At 41.4% G+C, this 14,956-nt stretch overlaps 1 protein-coding gene across 6 annotated transcripts in view; it reads left to right on the forward strand.

Moving 5' to 3' along the window:
- The window catches only part of OFD1 (OFD1 centriole and centriolar satellite protein), a 54,125-nt gene that overhangs the window by 33,181 nt on the left and 5,988 nt on the right, over positions 1-14,956 (forward strand). For all 6 annotated transcript variants that reach the window (XM_038586836.1, XM_038586838.1, XM_038586840.1 and 3 more), the window contains 9 exons: positions 1,081-1,154; positions 2,254-2,345; positions 3,392-3,581; positions 4,723-4,853; positions 5,399-5,510; positions 6,970-7,575; positions 8,071-8,194; positions 11,680-11,780; positions 12,993-13,097. In XM_038586836.1, the coding sequence (XP_038442764.1) occupies positions 1,081-1,154; positions 2,254-2,345; positions 3,392-3,581; positions 4,723-4,853; positions 5,399-5,510; positions 6,970-7,575; positions 8,071-8,194; positions 11,680-11,780; positions 12,993-13,097 (1,535 nt within the window). The remainder of the gene's footprint in view (positions 1-1,080; positions 1,155-2,253; positions 2,346-3,391; positions 3,582-4,722; positions 4,854-5,398; positions 5,511-6,969; positions 7,576-8,070; positions 8,195-11,679; positions 11,781-12,992; positions 13,098-14,956) is intronic.

Below are 14,956 nucleotides of genomic sequence, written 5' to 3' on the forward strand. Positions count from 1 at the left end.
ATTGGAATTCCATTACATAGTACCCGCAAAGGTTTCTGGAGGTTATTGTTTAAAAGAATTCTGTTGGGGATCCCTGGGTGGCGCAGCGGTTTGGCGCCTGCCTTTGGCCCAGGGCGCGATCCTGGAGACCCGGGATCGAATCCCATGTCGGGCTCCCAGTGCATGGAGCCTCCTTCTCCCTCTGCCTGTGTCTCTGCCTCTCTCTCTGTGTGTGTGTGACTATCATAAAAAATAAAATAAAATAAAAGAATTCTGTTAAAAAGGAAAAGCAGCACCTTTTCTTTGTATCAGTTTTGAAATGGATTTTATCTACATATTTTATATCTGCTCCTCTAACATACTAGCAAACACTGAAGTAACTCTAGTTGTTAAACTGTGACAAATGAGAAAAATGTGTGCTTTAACTTTGCATAGCTGTGGATGCAGTGAACTGTTTGGTATCATTTGTCTGGCTTTGGGTGTCCTCAGCCGTTAGCAAGTGTTGAAGTTGGGGGGATATCATAGGAGCACTTCTCTTTCATTTCCTTTCTCTGACCTCTGAACCAGAAAGTTGACTGCTAACAGCTGGTGGAGATGGTGGAAGCCCCTTGAGATGTGCCTTTGGGTACCACTAATTCAGGTCTGATGCTGTTGGCAGTTGGTGCTCTCAATACTGTGCTCAGTCTTGAAGGGCAAAAGTTCTTACCTAAGAAGAGGGGATGTGGGATAGGTGAATTGCAAGTGACTGACTTGGTTATCATCTGGGATTTAGTGTCTGTCATGTTACCTTAATTTACTTCTTGGCATCTGTCGAGACCAAGAGGAATCCCTGCTCTCAGTAACCTCATGACAACAGAGCCCTTCACTTTGTGTGATTGAGTTTTGGGACCGAATTTATAGGATCATAGCAGAGGTTTACGGACGGACCTTTGATGTTGAGAATTCAGATCCCTGGCTTTAGTCTTGAGAGAGCCTGGGGTTTACGTGTCACCGTGGTTGATGCCCTTATGTGCCCCAGGTGTCATAGATAAGCTCACGTGTTGATGGTAGACCATCCAGGATTGTGACAGGGAGCTCATGTTTAGTTCTTCTGATTCGTAGGTATCAACTCGAACTAAAGGACGACTACATCGCCAGAACTAACAGGCTGATTGACGATGAAAGGAAGAATAAAGGTGACTCTGGGGGCAAGCTGTATTTTTCAGCGCCGATGTGTAGGCTGTTGGTTTCCTAGTTGGGCCTGTTCTATATTCTAAAAAAGACACAGCTTACACTATCTTGTTACTACAAAAATGATATGTTGTTTGTTATTTTAATTTTACAAAATAAAAAAATACTGTCTTAACTACATTTTTGTGAACCTTAGTGCTTAACCTTTTGTATATTCCCAAAGGCCAGTAATTTATCAGTAGGATTTTATCCAACTTTATTTCGGTGTATTTTGATAAATGTGATTCTCAAGAAGGTGGCAGCAGCTTACTGTCATCCAGTAAATATTACTCTTAACCATGAGAAACTAAGGAAAATTTTAACTTCTCTGTCCCTGTGATCTAGTTTCTTATTTCCTGTACTTCTAATGTATTTTTATTCTTCATGATTTTTTCACTTGACCTGTAACCTGTTATACTCTTGTATACATTAGCCTGAGACTAGGAAAGTTGAATAATTTTTCAATCTTTGAGATATTTTACATTTTAATATATTTCTAGAAACAGACTGATGACAAGAAGTTAAACTTTCAGTGGCAATTTTAAATGGACTCTTGGGAGGACACCAGGGCTAGGTACTTGATACTGACCAGCAAGGTCACTCAGCATGGGGCTGCTCCTTCGCAGCTGTCTCGTGGAGGCTAATGCCTATTTGGGTATCTGTACCATCATATAGTCAGCAAAGTGTTTTTCTGATATATCTACATAGACTTGTGTTAAATGAAGCAAAAATGATAAAATGGTAACTATAAAATCACAACAGACAAATCTCTGTCTTCAAGGAAATTCAGACCTGTTGGCAGGAGGGCCATGCGCTCCTGTAAGTGTTGAGGGTGTGTAGCAGGAGGAAGTTTGCCACATATTTGACCGTTACAACTAACTTCCCATCACCTGTTGAGTAAAAGGGCTTATTTCTTGCCTGCCTGCTGATATTTTTTTTGACTCTGACATCTGCTCTTTAAATAATGGAATAATAGTCATTAGGCCTGACCTACTGCCATAAATTATGAAATGATTTGTATTCACTAGGAAAACATGATGTTAATTGGTTGGCTCTTTCTTTCAGAAAAAGCTATACATTTGCAAGAGGAGCTCAGTGCTATTAACTCAAAAAAGGAAGAACTTAATCATTCTGTCAATCGTGTCAAAGAGCTCGAGGTAATTGTTAAGCCTATTGTTTTGGAACAGATATTAAACAATGTATGAAAGTTTAGTTTTAGTCGTGCGTCGTTTATCTTCAGTTACTTTCTTGATGTGTTTGGACTGTTGATTCCCTGAGAAGGTAAGGGCTGCTCTTTGTTCATTCACTAGTTCTTCATTTCAATTCTCGTTTCCTAGGGAAGCATAGGAAGAGGATGTCTTTTGGGGCCTACAGTCCTGCCTGAATCCTGTCTCTCTCCCTTTCTGCTTGTGTGCCTTTGGGCAAGTTCTCTGACCTCAGATTCCTTACCTGTAGACTCAGGATGTTGCCTGCATTGCATGGTTGTGCAGGGAATTCAGTAAGCTGATTATGTGCGTGGCACGTGGCTTACACATGCTGCTTCTACCTCAGCCTCCTCTCCTTCCCATCAAAATTTCTGTCATGGTGTCAAGATCTTACAGCTTACACCAAAATGACATGTATTTTTCGTATGCCACTGGTACTTTATTTCTGTTAATTCGTATGTTTGCTATCTGAAGGACAGAGCTGGAACATTAGGTAATTATAATAAATTTTATATACAGAACATGTTTTTGTAGCTGTAAGGACTCACTTGAGAACTTTGTAGGCTTCTATAACCAAACTTGAGCCCTATTGTAGTAAGAAAAGGAAAGCACCCTGCAGCACGTTAGCGATCTCTCACCTTTTTATTTTAAAAAATATATATTTTATATATATATATTATATATTATATATATATCTGCAACCTGTGGTTACTTCGTTGAACACTTAGTTGCGTCCAGAAACGGGGTGATGATTAGAAGCACTGGCTTTGCAGGACAGGGTTGTACACGGTAGCAGGTGGAGGAACTTCACCCTGTCCCCACTCTAGGGCAAAAGATGACTTGTACTGCTGGAGTTCGAGTCTTGCTGGAGAGAACCAGATTTCTGTCAGGGGGCCTTAATTCAAGCATGATGCCCAGCTCAGGGCAGCTAGCTGGCTTTCACTTAAGCAGTGCCGTCAAGTTACTGTCAAATACAAGTTTCTCTGTTTTGATTCCAGCTTGAGTTGGAGTCTGTCAGAGCCCAGTGTTTGGCAATAACAAACCAAAACCACCTGCTGAATGAAAAGGTGAAGGAGATGAGTGATTACTCGCTTCTGAAAGAAGGAAAACTGGAGCTTCAGGCACAAAATAGATTACTCAAACAACAGGTGGAAGACTCCAGAAATGAAAACCTGCGTCTCCTAAACCGTAGGTCATCGTTTTCAGACTCATGGCTTTGTAACTGATAATAACTTAGTTTTCTTTTTTTTTTTTTAATTTATTTTTTATTTTTATGATAGTCACACACAGAGAGAGAGAGAGGCAGGCTCCATGCACCAGGAGCCCGACGCAGGATTCGATCCTGGGTCTCCGGGATCGTGCTCTGGGCCAAAGGCAGGCGCCAAACCGCTGCGCCACCCAGGGATCCCAATAGCTTAGTTTTCTGCAATTGCTTTGTCCTCTAAGGGAGGCTTCAGTTGGGAAGATTTTATAAAATTAAGCTTCTTGGATTGAATGTTCTTTGCTTTTGCCTGTTACTGCGTAATTAATTGTGCCAGTAAGAAGACAAATTTTGCAACTGTATAAATCTGCACCTCTGGATGGTACCTTGCTGCCCTTGTCCTCTGACCCCTCTGGGCAGGTCAGGTTTGGCCAGTGAGGACACGCTCAGGCGCTTGGAGAAAGGGAAGAGTGAGGTGGAGGTGATTGCGAAGTAATCATCCATCTCCCCCTTGCGAAGTAGCCCTGCTCTGGCCCTGTGCCTCAGCAAAGTGACGTCCCAGTGCCCCAGACCTGCTCACTCTCTCTGCTTCTGGGAATGCCTCCCTTTCTGACCCTCCAGGCCCAAGGACTGATAACAGCCTGGCCCCAGTACTAGCCCAGGGAACTACACCATCCTTTGTGGCTACTCTGTGTAAGTCTCTCTTTATTAAAGGGTCTTCCAATGACCCGAATTGGGGACACCATCTGCTTTGCTCCTGGACTCTTGAGTGCCACTGACAGATGCACAGGTTTGATTGGACCTAGGGGCAGTCATTGGCACGCTTTGAGAGTGTTCCTTCTGTGCCTTCTGTGCATACTAGAAGAGAGATTCGGGTGTTCACATTAATTTGAAGGTTTGAAAGAATTCTTTTATTGGGAGTAGAACTCTGAAGAGTAGTCAAGTTTGCAATTATGTGCATTAAATTCTATGTTCTGAAATTCGAGAGAATTGCTCTTAGTCCATTTAATAAAACTAATTTTAATTATGTGCATTCAAAGGAAGGGAAGAACAATTTAAAGCTTCTTTAGCTGCTTTTGTTAGAGAAAACTTCAGGTTGATAATGACCAGGCCTTTTTACCTTCACAGACATTGCTCAGCCATCTCCTGAGCTGGTGGTTTTTCAGAAAGAACTAAAGAAAGCAGAAAATGCTATTGCACTTGAGCATAAAGAGTTTGAAAACCACAAGCTGGCTTTGCAAAAACAACTGCAAAGTGAAGTGAGTATTGCTCTTGGCTCGTCCAAGTGTTAGGGCAGTGTACTTTGGGGGGGTGTAAATTTGGTGTATGTCACACCAGTATAAATGAGATCTATTTTAACATCATAAATTTCCCCCCTTATGCTAATCACTCCCCCCAATATTCTTTCTCATCTGAGAAAATTCTCAAGTGATCATGTGACATATTCATAATAAAATTAAGAGGAAGGTAAACTCTTCTAACACACAGCTTTCCAAGTCTTGATGGTCCCCATTGTTAAAAGTATCTTTTGATTCTCAGGATTGTTAAGTCACAGGGTGACATTCTCTTTCTGATATCTGCCTCATGTCCTGGAGTAGCTGCTGTTTCAGATGAGCAAAGAAGGAGCTTTTAAACTTGTGTGTTTTGTTGTTGTTTTATAGGGACCCCCTCCAAAGTGGCAGGTGTACAGCTGCTCAGAATTGGTGAAACAGAAAGAGAAAAGCCCAATGAGAGAATTGTTCATTTTGAAGTAAGCTGTGATTTATTTTATACTGATTTCTTTTCCTTCTCTAAATCTTTTCAGATTGAACATTCTGCACAGCTGAAGGCCCAGATACGTGATTATGATGAGTCCGTAAACAGGTTAACCATACAGGTTGCCGATTTAAGATTGCAACTGAAACAAACCCAGACAGGTCAGAGACATTTTAAACCTGTGTGTATGTAAGTGTGTAAAGCTTCTGATGTTTGTGAAGATGTAATGATCATGACTCCATGAATTTTTAGTAATTCTCATAGTAGGAGAAGAGCTATAGAAATATGTGTCACCTTAGAAGGAAAATTTCTATTTCAGGACCACCAACCAGGTCAGCAGCTAAAGTCACTCGCTATCTTTTTCTTTTTAAAAATTTTTTTTAAAAATTCAGTTAACGAACATATAATGTGTTATTGGTTTCAGAAGTAGAGGTCAGTGATTCATCTGTTGCTTATAACACCCAGTGTTCATGCCATCACGTGCCTTCCTTAATGCCCATCACCCAATTGCCCCATCCCCCCACCTCCCTCACCTCCAGCAACCTTCAGTTTGTTTCCTGTGACTAAAAGTCTCTTATGATTTGTCTCCCTCCTGATTTCATTTTGTTTTATTTTTTCCTCTCTTCCCCTATGATCATCTGTGTTTTGTTTTTTTTTAAGTGATTTGCTTTCACAGATGCCCCATGGCTTGGGAGAGCTTCATGTCCCAAATAAGAGAGGTTTGGTAGTAACGCAGGAGTCCCCAAATTCATCCTGAAGCTAGGCCTTCCTGTTTTGTTACCCTGACGCTAAGACCAGTTGACTTGACTCTTCAGTGGTTTTATGTGTTCCGCTGTTCTGCACCTCATACCATGAAGAATAGTTGAATAAGGTAGAACCTTTGGAACATGTGCACTGCACATCGCAAGCCTCTGCTCTCCAGCTGCATCAGGGAGGCATTGTAGGAGAGGCAGTGGGCACAGGTACTGGCTTTGCATCAGGAAATGCCAGCAGCTCTACACCTTGCTCACTGTGCGAGCTTGCCTCGGTCGAGCCTCAGTACCCGCTCTGTACAATGGGTACAGTGAGTATTCTTAGTCCACAGCGTTATTGTGATGGCGCATCCTCATTCCCTTATCTAGAACTCAGGGCAGATGCCGCCATGGCCTGTGAGTTTTGCCACAGCCCTGGAGATTCTGGGGCACCATCCTGCGGTGAAACACATTCATTATTTTGTAATCAAATGCATTAGTATTCGTGCTAGGTGGAATAAATAAAGATTGTAAATGGGTTTATATTGGTTCAGGTCAAGCTCTTCAACCAAATCATTGTTTGGGCTTTGCACCAAATAAATTAGGAATATATTTTCAGTTCTCAGAGCTTTTTAGATTTCACTATTATGCATAATGGATTGTGAAATAAAATTGTGTTATAAAAGAAGACATATGAAGCCATAGCTGGTATATATAACTTCTTGATAAATGTTAATAATCACTATCATTACTGCCGCTTCAGAAACTAATGTGCAAGTTTGTCCTGAATACTTCCTTTCATTTTTGAGAAATAATGTTCTCCATCGACTTTAACTCTGTTCTCCACCTTTTCTCTTCATTTCTCACATGATCCTATTGTAACCCACAGCCCTAGAGAATGAAGTGTACCGCAACCCAAAGCAGTCTCTCATCGATCGTTCTGTCAGCAGACTACTAAGTGGCAAGACGGTGGTGCCTTGGAATGGTGATCTAAACGGGGATTTCTTGAAAAATCCCCTCAAACAGGAAAGGCTGATGGCAATTATACCAAGGATCACAAGTCTTCCAAATGCAAGCACGGAGAGTAGTTCCCCTGATTCTGACCTTGAGTTTGTAGTCAATACCAAGATGAGGGTGAAAGAGCTAGAACAAGAGGCCGAACGTTTGGAGAAAGCTTTCCAAAATTACCATCGAAGAGTTAGTCAACACCCTGCTAAAAGCCCTTTAACATCCAAGAGCCCGCCATCCCTGCACTTGGTAGGAACGCTCAAAAACATCACTTCAGGTGCCCCCCAAAGACCTCCTTCTGCAGAGGACAAGGTTGTCTCCGAGCAGTGTGCGGTGGGCACACCTGATGAGGACAAGAGCAGTGCCTCAGAAGCTCAGACAGGCAACATGGCCTCCCGGCCACGCCGGAGCATTTCCTCCAGACGCCTCTCCTCTACTCCCCTTCCCAAAGCAAAAAGGAGCCTCGATGATGAAATGTATCTGGAAGGTGAGCTGTTGTGAAGAAGGTTGTGGGATGCTCTGGATTTGGAGGTGTCTGGTCCTTGGGGGCCCCTTAACCGAGTAAGTGTGCAGCCCGGGACGGCAGGAAGGAGCAGGGGCTGAGCCTAGGAAGGCCTGAGTTTCAGCGCTGTGTCCTCCCTCTGAACCTGCCTTTCCTGCTTTACAGTGGCATTGCCCCCACCTTGCAGGGTGCTGTGGAAGGTGGGGGGGTAGTGTCCCATTCTAACCATTTCCTTGGCACGCAGACATGTCCAGAGTGATAGTGGCTTTCCTTTTACTGCTGGTTAGTGACATATGTTTTATTGTTACTATTGTAGTTTCTTTTAGGTATGGGAATGGTTAGTTTTGTAGATCATTTATGCATTGTATTCAACTGTTGACAAGGATAATAGAATTCATTGTCAAAGTAATAGAACTGTTCAGAAACCATGTTGCTGTCTTCTCCTTGCCATTTTTAATAGTCAAGCCTTCTGCCCCTTAGGTCTAGCCCAATCCCATGCTGCTGGCCCCAGTCCTGGTCCCGACGGAACACCCCGGCCTTCACCCACGGAGTCCAGGCACAGCCTTTCCCTCCATCCGCTGCCCAGCTCTCCAGAGCAGGCCAGGTAATCACCTTCAGCTCGGCCTCTGCTGAACTGCACGGGGTCTCAGCCTGGATTTGGGTTTTCTGGTGATACTAAAAGCCATGTGGCAGCATAGAATTTGTAATCAGATTGTAAGATGTATGATCTTTGAAAATCCTCTAAACTACCTGGGGTGGCTGGGAGGAAACATACTTTTTAGCAAATAAGTAATTTTCTACTTGTTTGCTAAACTTGGTGTGTAGAATATACACTATAGTATCAGTAAACATCTTCATATTTCTGAGAATAGACTTGGTTTATGAAGATAAAACAATGGTAAAAAATCTGCAAAAACAAACTCAGTTGAAACTTGAAACAATTTCACGTATTGTTAAAAACTCATTTAAAATTGTTTTGGTACTTAAATATAAACAGATAAGGTTTCAGTCTTTTTTGTACTTGAATATAATTTTTTTTTGTACTTGAATATAATTGATACACAACATTAGATTAGTTTCAGGTGTACAACGTGGTGATTTGACTCTATACATTATATTGTGCTCACCACAGTTGTAGCTCCCATCTGTCACTATACAATGCTGTTATACTGCCATTGACCGTATTCCCTATGCTATACCTTTTATTCTCATGGTTTATTCATTTCAAAAGTGGAAATCTGTACTCCCCCGCCCCTTCACCCATTTTGCTCATCCCCCCCTTCTCTCTGGCAACCATCACTTTGTTCTTTCTATCTATAGGTCTAATTCTGCTTTTTGTTTATTCATTTGTTGCTTTTTTTCTTAAGATTCTATTTATTTTAGAGACTGCACATGCATGAGTTGGGGGTGGGGGGCAGAGGGAGAGAGAGAAAATCTCAGATTCTGCGGTAAGTGTGGAGCCCAACAGCAGGGCTCAGTCTCACAACTGTGAGATCATGACTTGAGCTGAAATAAGAGTCAGAGACACTTAACTGACTGAGCCATCCAGGCGCCTCTGTTTATTCATTTGTTTTTTAGATTCCACATGTAAGTGAAATTACATGGTATTTGTCTTTCTTGGTTTGATTTATTCCACTTAGCTTGACACACTCTAGGTCCATCCATGTTGTTGCATATGGCAACAATCTCATCCTTTTTTATGGCTGAGTAGTATCCCTTTATGTGTGTATATATCACATTTTCTTTATTCGTCTATTAATAGACACTTGCGTTGCTTCTATATCTTGGCTATTTTAAATAATGCTGCTGTAAACATAAGGGTGCATGTATCATTTCAAATTGATGTTTGCGTTTTCTTGGCATAAATACCCAGTAGTGAAATTACTGGATCATAGAGTAGTTCTATTTTTAATTTTTTGAGGAACCTCCATACTGTCCTCCACAGTGGCTGCACCAGTTTGCATTCCCACCAACACTGCACAAAGGTTCCTTCTCCACATCCTCACCAATACTTGTCAGAATGGCTATAACCAAAAGACAAGAAGTAACAAGTGTCAGGTGGTATCTCATTGTGGCTTTAATTTACATTGCTCTGATGAGTGATGTTGATCTTCTTTTCATGTGTCTATTGGCCATCTGTAGGTCTTCTTTGGAAGAATGTCTATTCAGGTTCTCTGGCCATTTTAATCAGATTATTTGTATTATTAGTATTGAGTTGTAGAAGTTCTTTACATATTTTAGATACTAACCTTTTATGGGATATATCATTTAGAAATATCTTCTCCCATTCAGTAGGTTGCCTTTTCATTTTATGATGGTTTCTTTTTGCTGTGCAAAAGCTTATTTTCTTCTTTTTTTTCCTGTAGTCCTGATAGTTTAATTTTATTTTATTTCTCTTGCCTCAGGAGACATATCTAGGAAAATGTTGCTAGGGCCAATGTCAGAGACATTACCACCTGTGCTCTCCTTTAGGATTTCTTGGGTTCAGGTCTCACATGTAGGTTTTTTAACCCCTTTTGAGTTTATTTTTGTGTATGGTTGAAAGTGGTCTAGTTTGCTTGTAGCTGTCCAGTTTTCCCAAGACCATTTGTTAAAGAGACTGTCTTTTCCCCATTTTATATTCTTGCCTCCTCTGTCATAGATCAATTGACCATATAATCATGGGTTTACTTCTGGGCTCTCTGTTCTATTCCATTGACCTATGTGTCTATTTCTGTGCCAGTACCATACTGTGTTGATAGCTACAGCTTTGTAGTATATCTTGAAATCTGGAATTGTGATCCCTCCAGCTTTGTTCTTCCTCAAGATTGCTTTGGCTGCTCAGGGGTCTTTTGTGGTTCCATATACATTTGTTCTAGTTCTCTGAAAAATGCTGTTGGTATTTTGATCAGGATTGCATTGAATCTGTCAATTGCTTTGGGTAGCAGGGACATTTTAATAGTATTACTTCTTCCAATCCATGAACATGGAATATCTTTCCATCTGTGTCATCTTCAATTTTTTTCATCAGTGTTTTATAGTTTTCAGAGTACAGGTCTTTTAGCTCCTTAGTTAAATGTATTTCTAGGTATTGTTTTTGATGCATTTGTAAATGGAATTGTTTTCTTAATTTCTTTTTCTGCTGCTTCGCTATGTAGAAATGTAGCCAATTTCTGGGTCTGAATTTTCTATCCTGCAACTTCACTAAATCCATTTGTTCTAATTGTTTTTTGGTGGAGTCTTGAGGACTTTTTTGTATAGGATCATGTCATCCGCAGATAGTGACAGTTTACTTCCATTCCAGTATGGATGCCTTGTTTTTCTTACCTGATTGCTGTGGCTAGGACTTCCAGTGAATGAAAGTGGCAAGAGTGGACATCCTTGACTTATTGCTGATCCTCAAAGGTCCCAATTTGTTTATCATTGAAATAAATTCAAAATTGGTAGTGGATCCTAGGATATGATTGCTAAAGCAGAGAGGGAGTGGGTATGTTTAGGAGCTAACCAGTGGGTTTCCCACTCTAGGATTCGAGTCACATGTGGGATTCCTATTTATGCCTGATCCTCATGGCAGGAGACTCTGACCCCTTAGTTCCAGGCTCTAGCCTCAGCTTCCCCATGTTGATTCTGTTATACTGTACAGAGTTGTAAACTGCCACATGTGCCTATTATGATCCTAAAGTATGTAATGGTTTTTTATATCACTCTTTGTTGTAATAGAGCCAAGAAGAAAGACTCGTGTGCTAGGTTAGGGCCCCTTAGTGCACATGGGGCTTATAGTATGACATCTTCAGCTGGCATATGCTGAGGGTGTGCAGAATCTGTTCTTTTCAAAAATGTTTTCTGGTTCTGGAGAAAAGAAACTGCTCCTGGGAACAATGTGGTAATGATGGTAGTACTTATCTCACAGCATGTCGTGGTTATGAGGAATAACTAAGTGCATGGCTTAGAGGGGTACCCACTGCAGTGTAGCTCCTGTATTCTGCGAGCTCAAGAAAAACTATTTTTCAAAAGCATTTTCTTGCATCCCAAAAGGTTTTTATCACCCTGTGCTCTTGGGTTTTACGTTCCCGCAACTTGACATTCTTGAATTTTATTCTTCCGATCCAGTCTTTATCAGAAACAATTGAAGCTTCAGGACAAAACTGAATTTTCAAATCCAGACAAGCCACCTTTTAAGGACAATGAGGAACTTGAATCATCTTTTGAATGTAAGTTCAAATATGAGTACTGGTTTTTATAAGTTCAAAATGTAGAAAGCTTAGTTTTGGTGAAAACGTTCATTGTCATAAGCAAAGTAGTTACAGATTAGGACATTTTTATTTTGTGATAAAACCACAAATACAGATAGATTGCCTCATTTTTATATCACAAAGATTTCCAAGGGTGTGTTCTGAGTTCCATTTATTAAGCATTTCAGGATAGCTCACAATTTCAAAGTTGGAACTAAGTCTATAACTGAATCCTTAACTCAGTTTACCAAGTTTGAGATTGCCTCAGACTTAAAATAAGTGATTTAAAAAAAAATTTCCCCTTTTATGGAACATGAGCATACTGTTATTTTTATTTGTATACTAATTCCATTGACTACCTAAGATTTACAAAACTCATTTTTAAATTAAAGAATAGAGATAAAATAATCCAGGCTTGAGAGCCTAGAAATGGGTGTCCTGGCTGTGGCACTGCCTCAGAGCCTACTGCTTCAGTATCAAATAGAGTTTTAGAGGGGATCATCTCTGCAGTCCTTTCCAGCTTGCAAGTCTTTATATTTGTATATAACCTGTCATTTCATTTCATGAGTTTCATTGCTGAGTGTGAGAGTATAATGGTTTGAACATTTAAATGATAAGGCTTGGGATCCCTGGATGGCGCAGCGGTTTGGCGCCTGCCTTTGGCCCAGGGCGCGATCCTGGAGACCCGGGATCGAATCCCACGTCGGGCTCCCGGTGCATGGGGCCTGCTTCTCCCTCTGCCTGTGTCTCTGCCTCTCTCTCTCTCTGTGACTATCACAAATAAATAAATAAATACCTTAAAAAAAAATTAAAAAAAATAAATAAATAAATGATAAGGCTTAGTAAACTTTTCAAAATCCTTATGACTAACTTTAAGCTTGTTAAATCATTGATTTCAAATAGAATCCAAATGATTATCAGCAAACCAGGTGAATTATTTCACTCGATTGATTTCCTGTTGGGTAACTAATTAGATTTTGTAGTGAACCTAATTCTTGAAAGAAGTGTGAATACCATTGTCAGGCGGCTCCAATGCAGACTTCTTAAGAGTCCTATAGACAAAGAGCTGGCCCAGTTGGTTTGGCCAGAACTGAAGTGCTTCACCATGAGTTAGCCCTACACTGCACTGCACTCCCTTCTCTTGCCCTTATTCCCGAGGACTCAGGGGATACTTGTTTGTACCTCATGTAGGTGCAGGGAGCACGCCAAAGCAGTTTGAAGTGAATGTCCTCCATCCTGCTGGCGACATGCCTCACATGGATGCTGCCGCAGCCGCTGTATCCTTTCACTATCCAAGTAAGTTTTCCTTTGTTTTAATTAACAAAATATATTAACAAATTAGTAATATTCAATCTTATTTCATTTTCTGTTTGCTTCCTCCATGCCTTAAAAAAGTAGGACAAGGAAAACCTTTCTGTATTTCAATTTTCAGAAAAGCTGATGACATTGGAGGAAAACTGGTCATCAGACTTGCCTTGCTTGGGCCTACCTCGTCTTTCCTCTTAACCTTCTCCGGATGACCCACTTCCCTCCCCAGTGTGGAAGAAAGGTGTAGCGGGGAGATTTGAGCTTTGCTCCAGGGCTCAGCCAACAGCCAGGTCCTTTTCTCCTTGGAACCTAAGTGTTTAAGCTTTAAAGTTGAAAGGAAATGCATCAAGTAAAGTCAGCTATTAGTCCTTTCCAAACATTGGGAGAACATCATCCCTAAAACCTATGCAAAACTTCTTATAAACAGTTTCTTGGCTTAAGGCACGGTTGGGAATGTGAGTAGTCGCTGAAAGAAGCAAGAGACTTTGAGAAGATTGATTTTTGCAGATTCCAGAATAAATCATTCTGGAAAGCAAAGCACTCATTCATTGAGACTTGATCAAGAGCCTTTTCTTTACTGGGCACTTTGCTTGGGGCTGGGCATACAGCAGTGTACCAACCCAGGTCCCTGCTTCATGGAGCTTCTAGTAGGAGAGTCGGGCAGTAGGCAAGCCATCATCGAGGACCTCCAGTGGAGAGATACTGATAGGGACAGTGACAACCAAGAGAGGATCTGATGGACAGCCATTTGGCAGACAAGAGTGAGTAGGGAAGAAAAATAACAGAATAAGGGAAACCAACTGAGCAGACAGCTGTTCTGTTTCTGACATGTAACATAGATTATAATAAATGGCCTTTTAAATTACTGTTAAATAGTATGATTACATTTTGATTATCGGGGGAAGTCTCTTACATCTGCTGTTTAACCTCTTCATCTGGATGCAAAGGAAATGAGAAAGCTTCGGACTTGCTGTCTTTGTGCCAGTGGAAATACTTCTTTTCTTTGCTCTTATGTCCAGGGTGGTTTCAGTTTCAGTACGCCACTAGGCAGCTACAAAGTACACTTCTCAGGGAAGAAGCAGCCTTTTTCTCTTCATCTGTGTAAAGTAGCTTCCAAACAACATTCCTACGCCGAGATTGCTGTTCTGTGTGAGTGTGTGATACATCCAGGAGTAACCCTCCTTCCCCTGGCCGGGAAGAGGCTGTGTCGCTGCCTATAGAAATGGTCAGCCTCCTTTGGGATTTGAATTTCATGACCAGAATTAAGACTATGTTGTTCCTCTTTTATTAGTAAAACGAACTTTTTGCTAGTGACTTAGAACAGGGCACTGCAATGAGTTTTGAAGTCCCTTGGTGAACCTGTGAACTTGTTGTTCATTAGCATTGCTGGGGAAAGTTGAGGTTATAGGCCAGGGCTGGGAAAGAAAAAGTCAGCACAGTCCTCTCTGGGACTGAGATTGGATTCAGTGTGAGAGGCCTGGAGACCTGTGGTGCAAGCTCAGAGAACAAACAATTAAAACCTGGTCCTTGAGCAGAAGGGATAGAAGCAGGGAGACAGATGCATATGGGTTTTGAGAAGGCAGGTACAAAGTACTGTGTGAATATGGTGCTGGAGTGGCCAGTTGTCACTTTAAGGAACAAGGAGGACCTTGCAGAGAAGGTGGCATTTAGGTGAGGGCTTGCACCGTAGGTAAGGTTTTGGGAGAAGAAGGGGGCACATCGGGTTAAGGAGATGGTGAAAAAGGCATGGCGCAAGGCTGATGCAGCTGTACTCAGGTAACTGAGCGCGCTGCTCTACAGGTGGAATATTTCAAATGGGAAGCTATGATGATAGAAGAAGGCAGTCT

Source organism: Canis lupus, chromosome X (genome assembly GCF_011100685.1).
Source record: "Canis lupus familiaris isolate Mischka breed German Shepherd chromosome X, alternate assembly UU_Cfam_GSD_1.0, whole genome shotgun sequence".
Taxonomy (NCBI): Eukaryota; Metazoa; Chordata; class Mammalia; order Carnivora; family Canidae; genus Canis; species Canis lupus.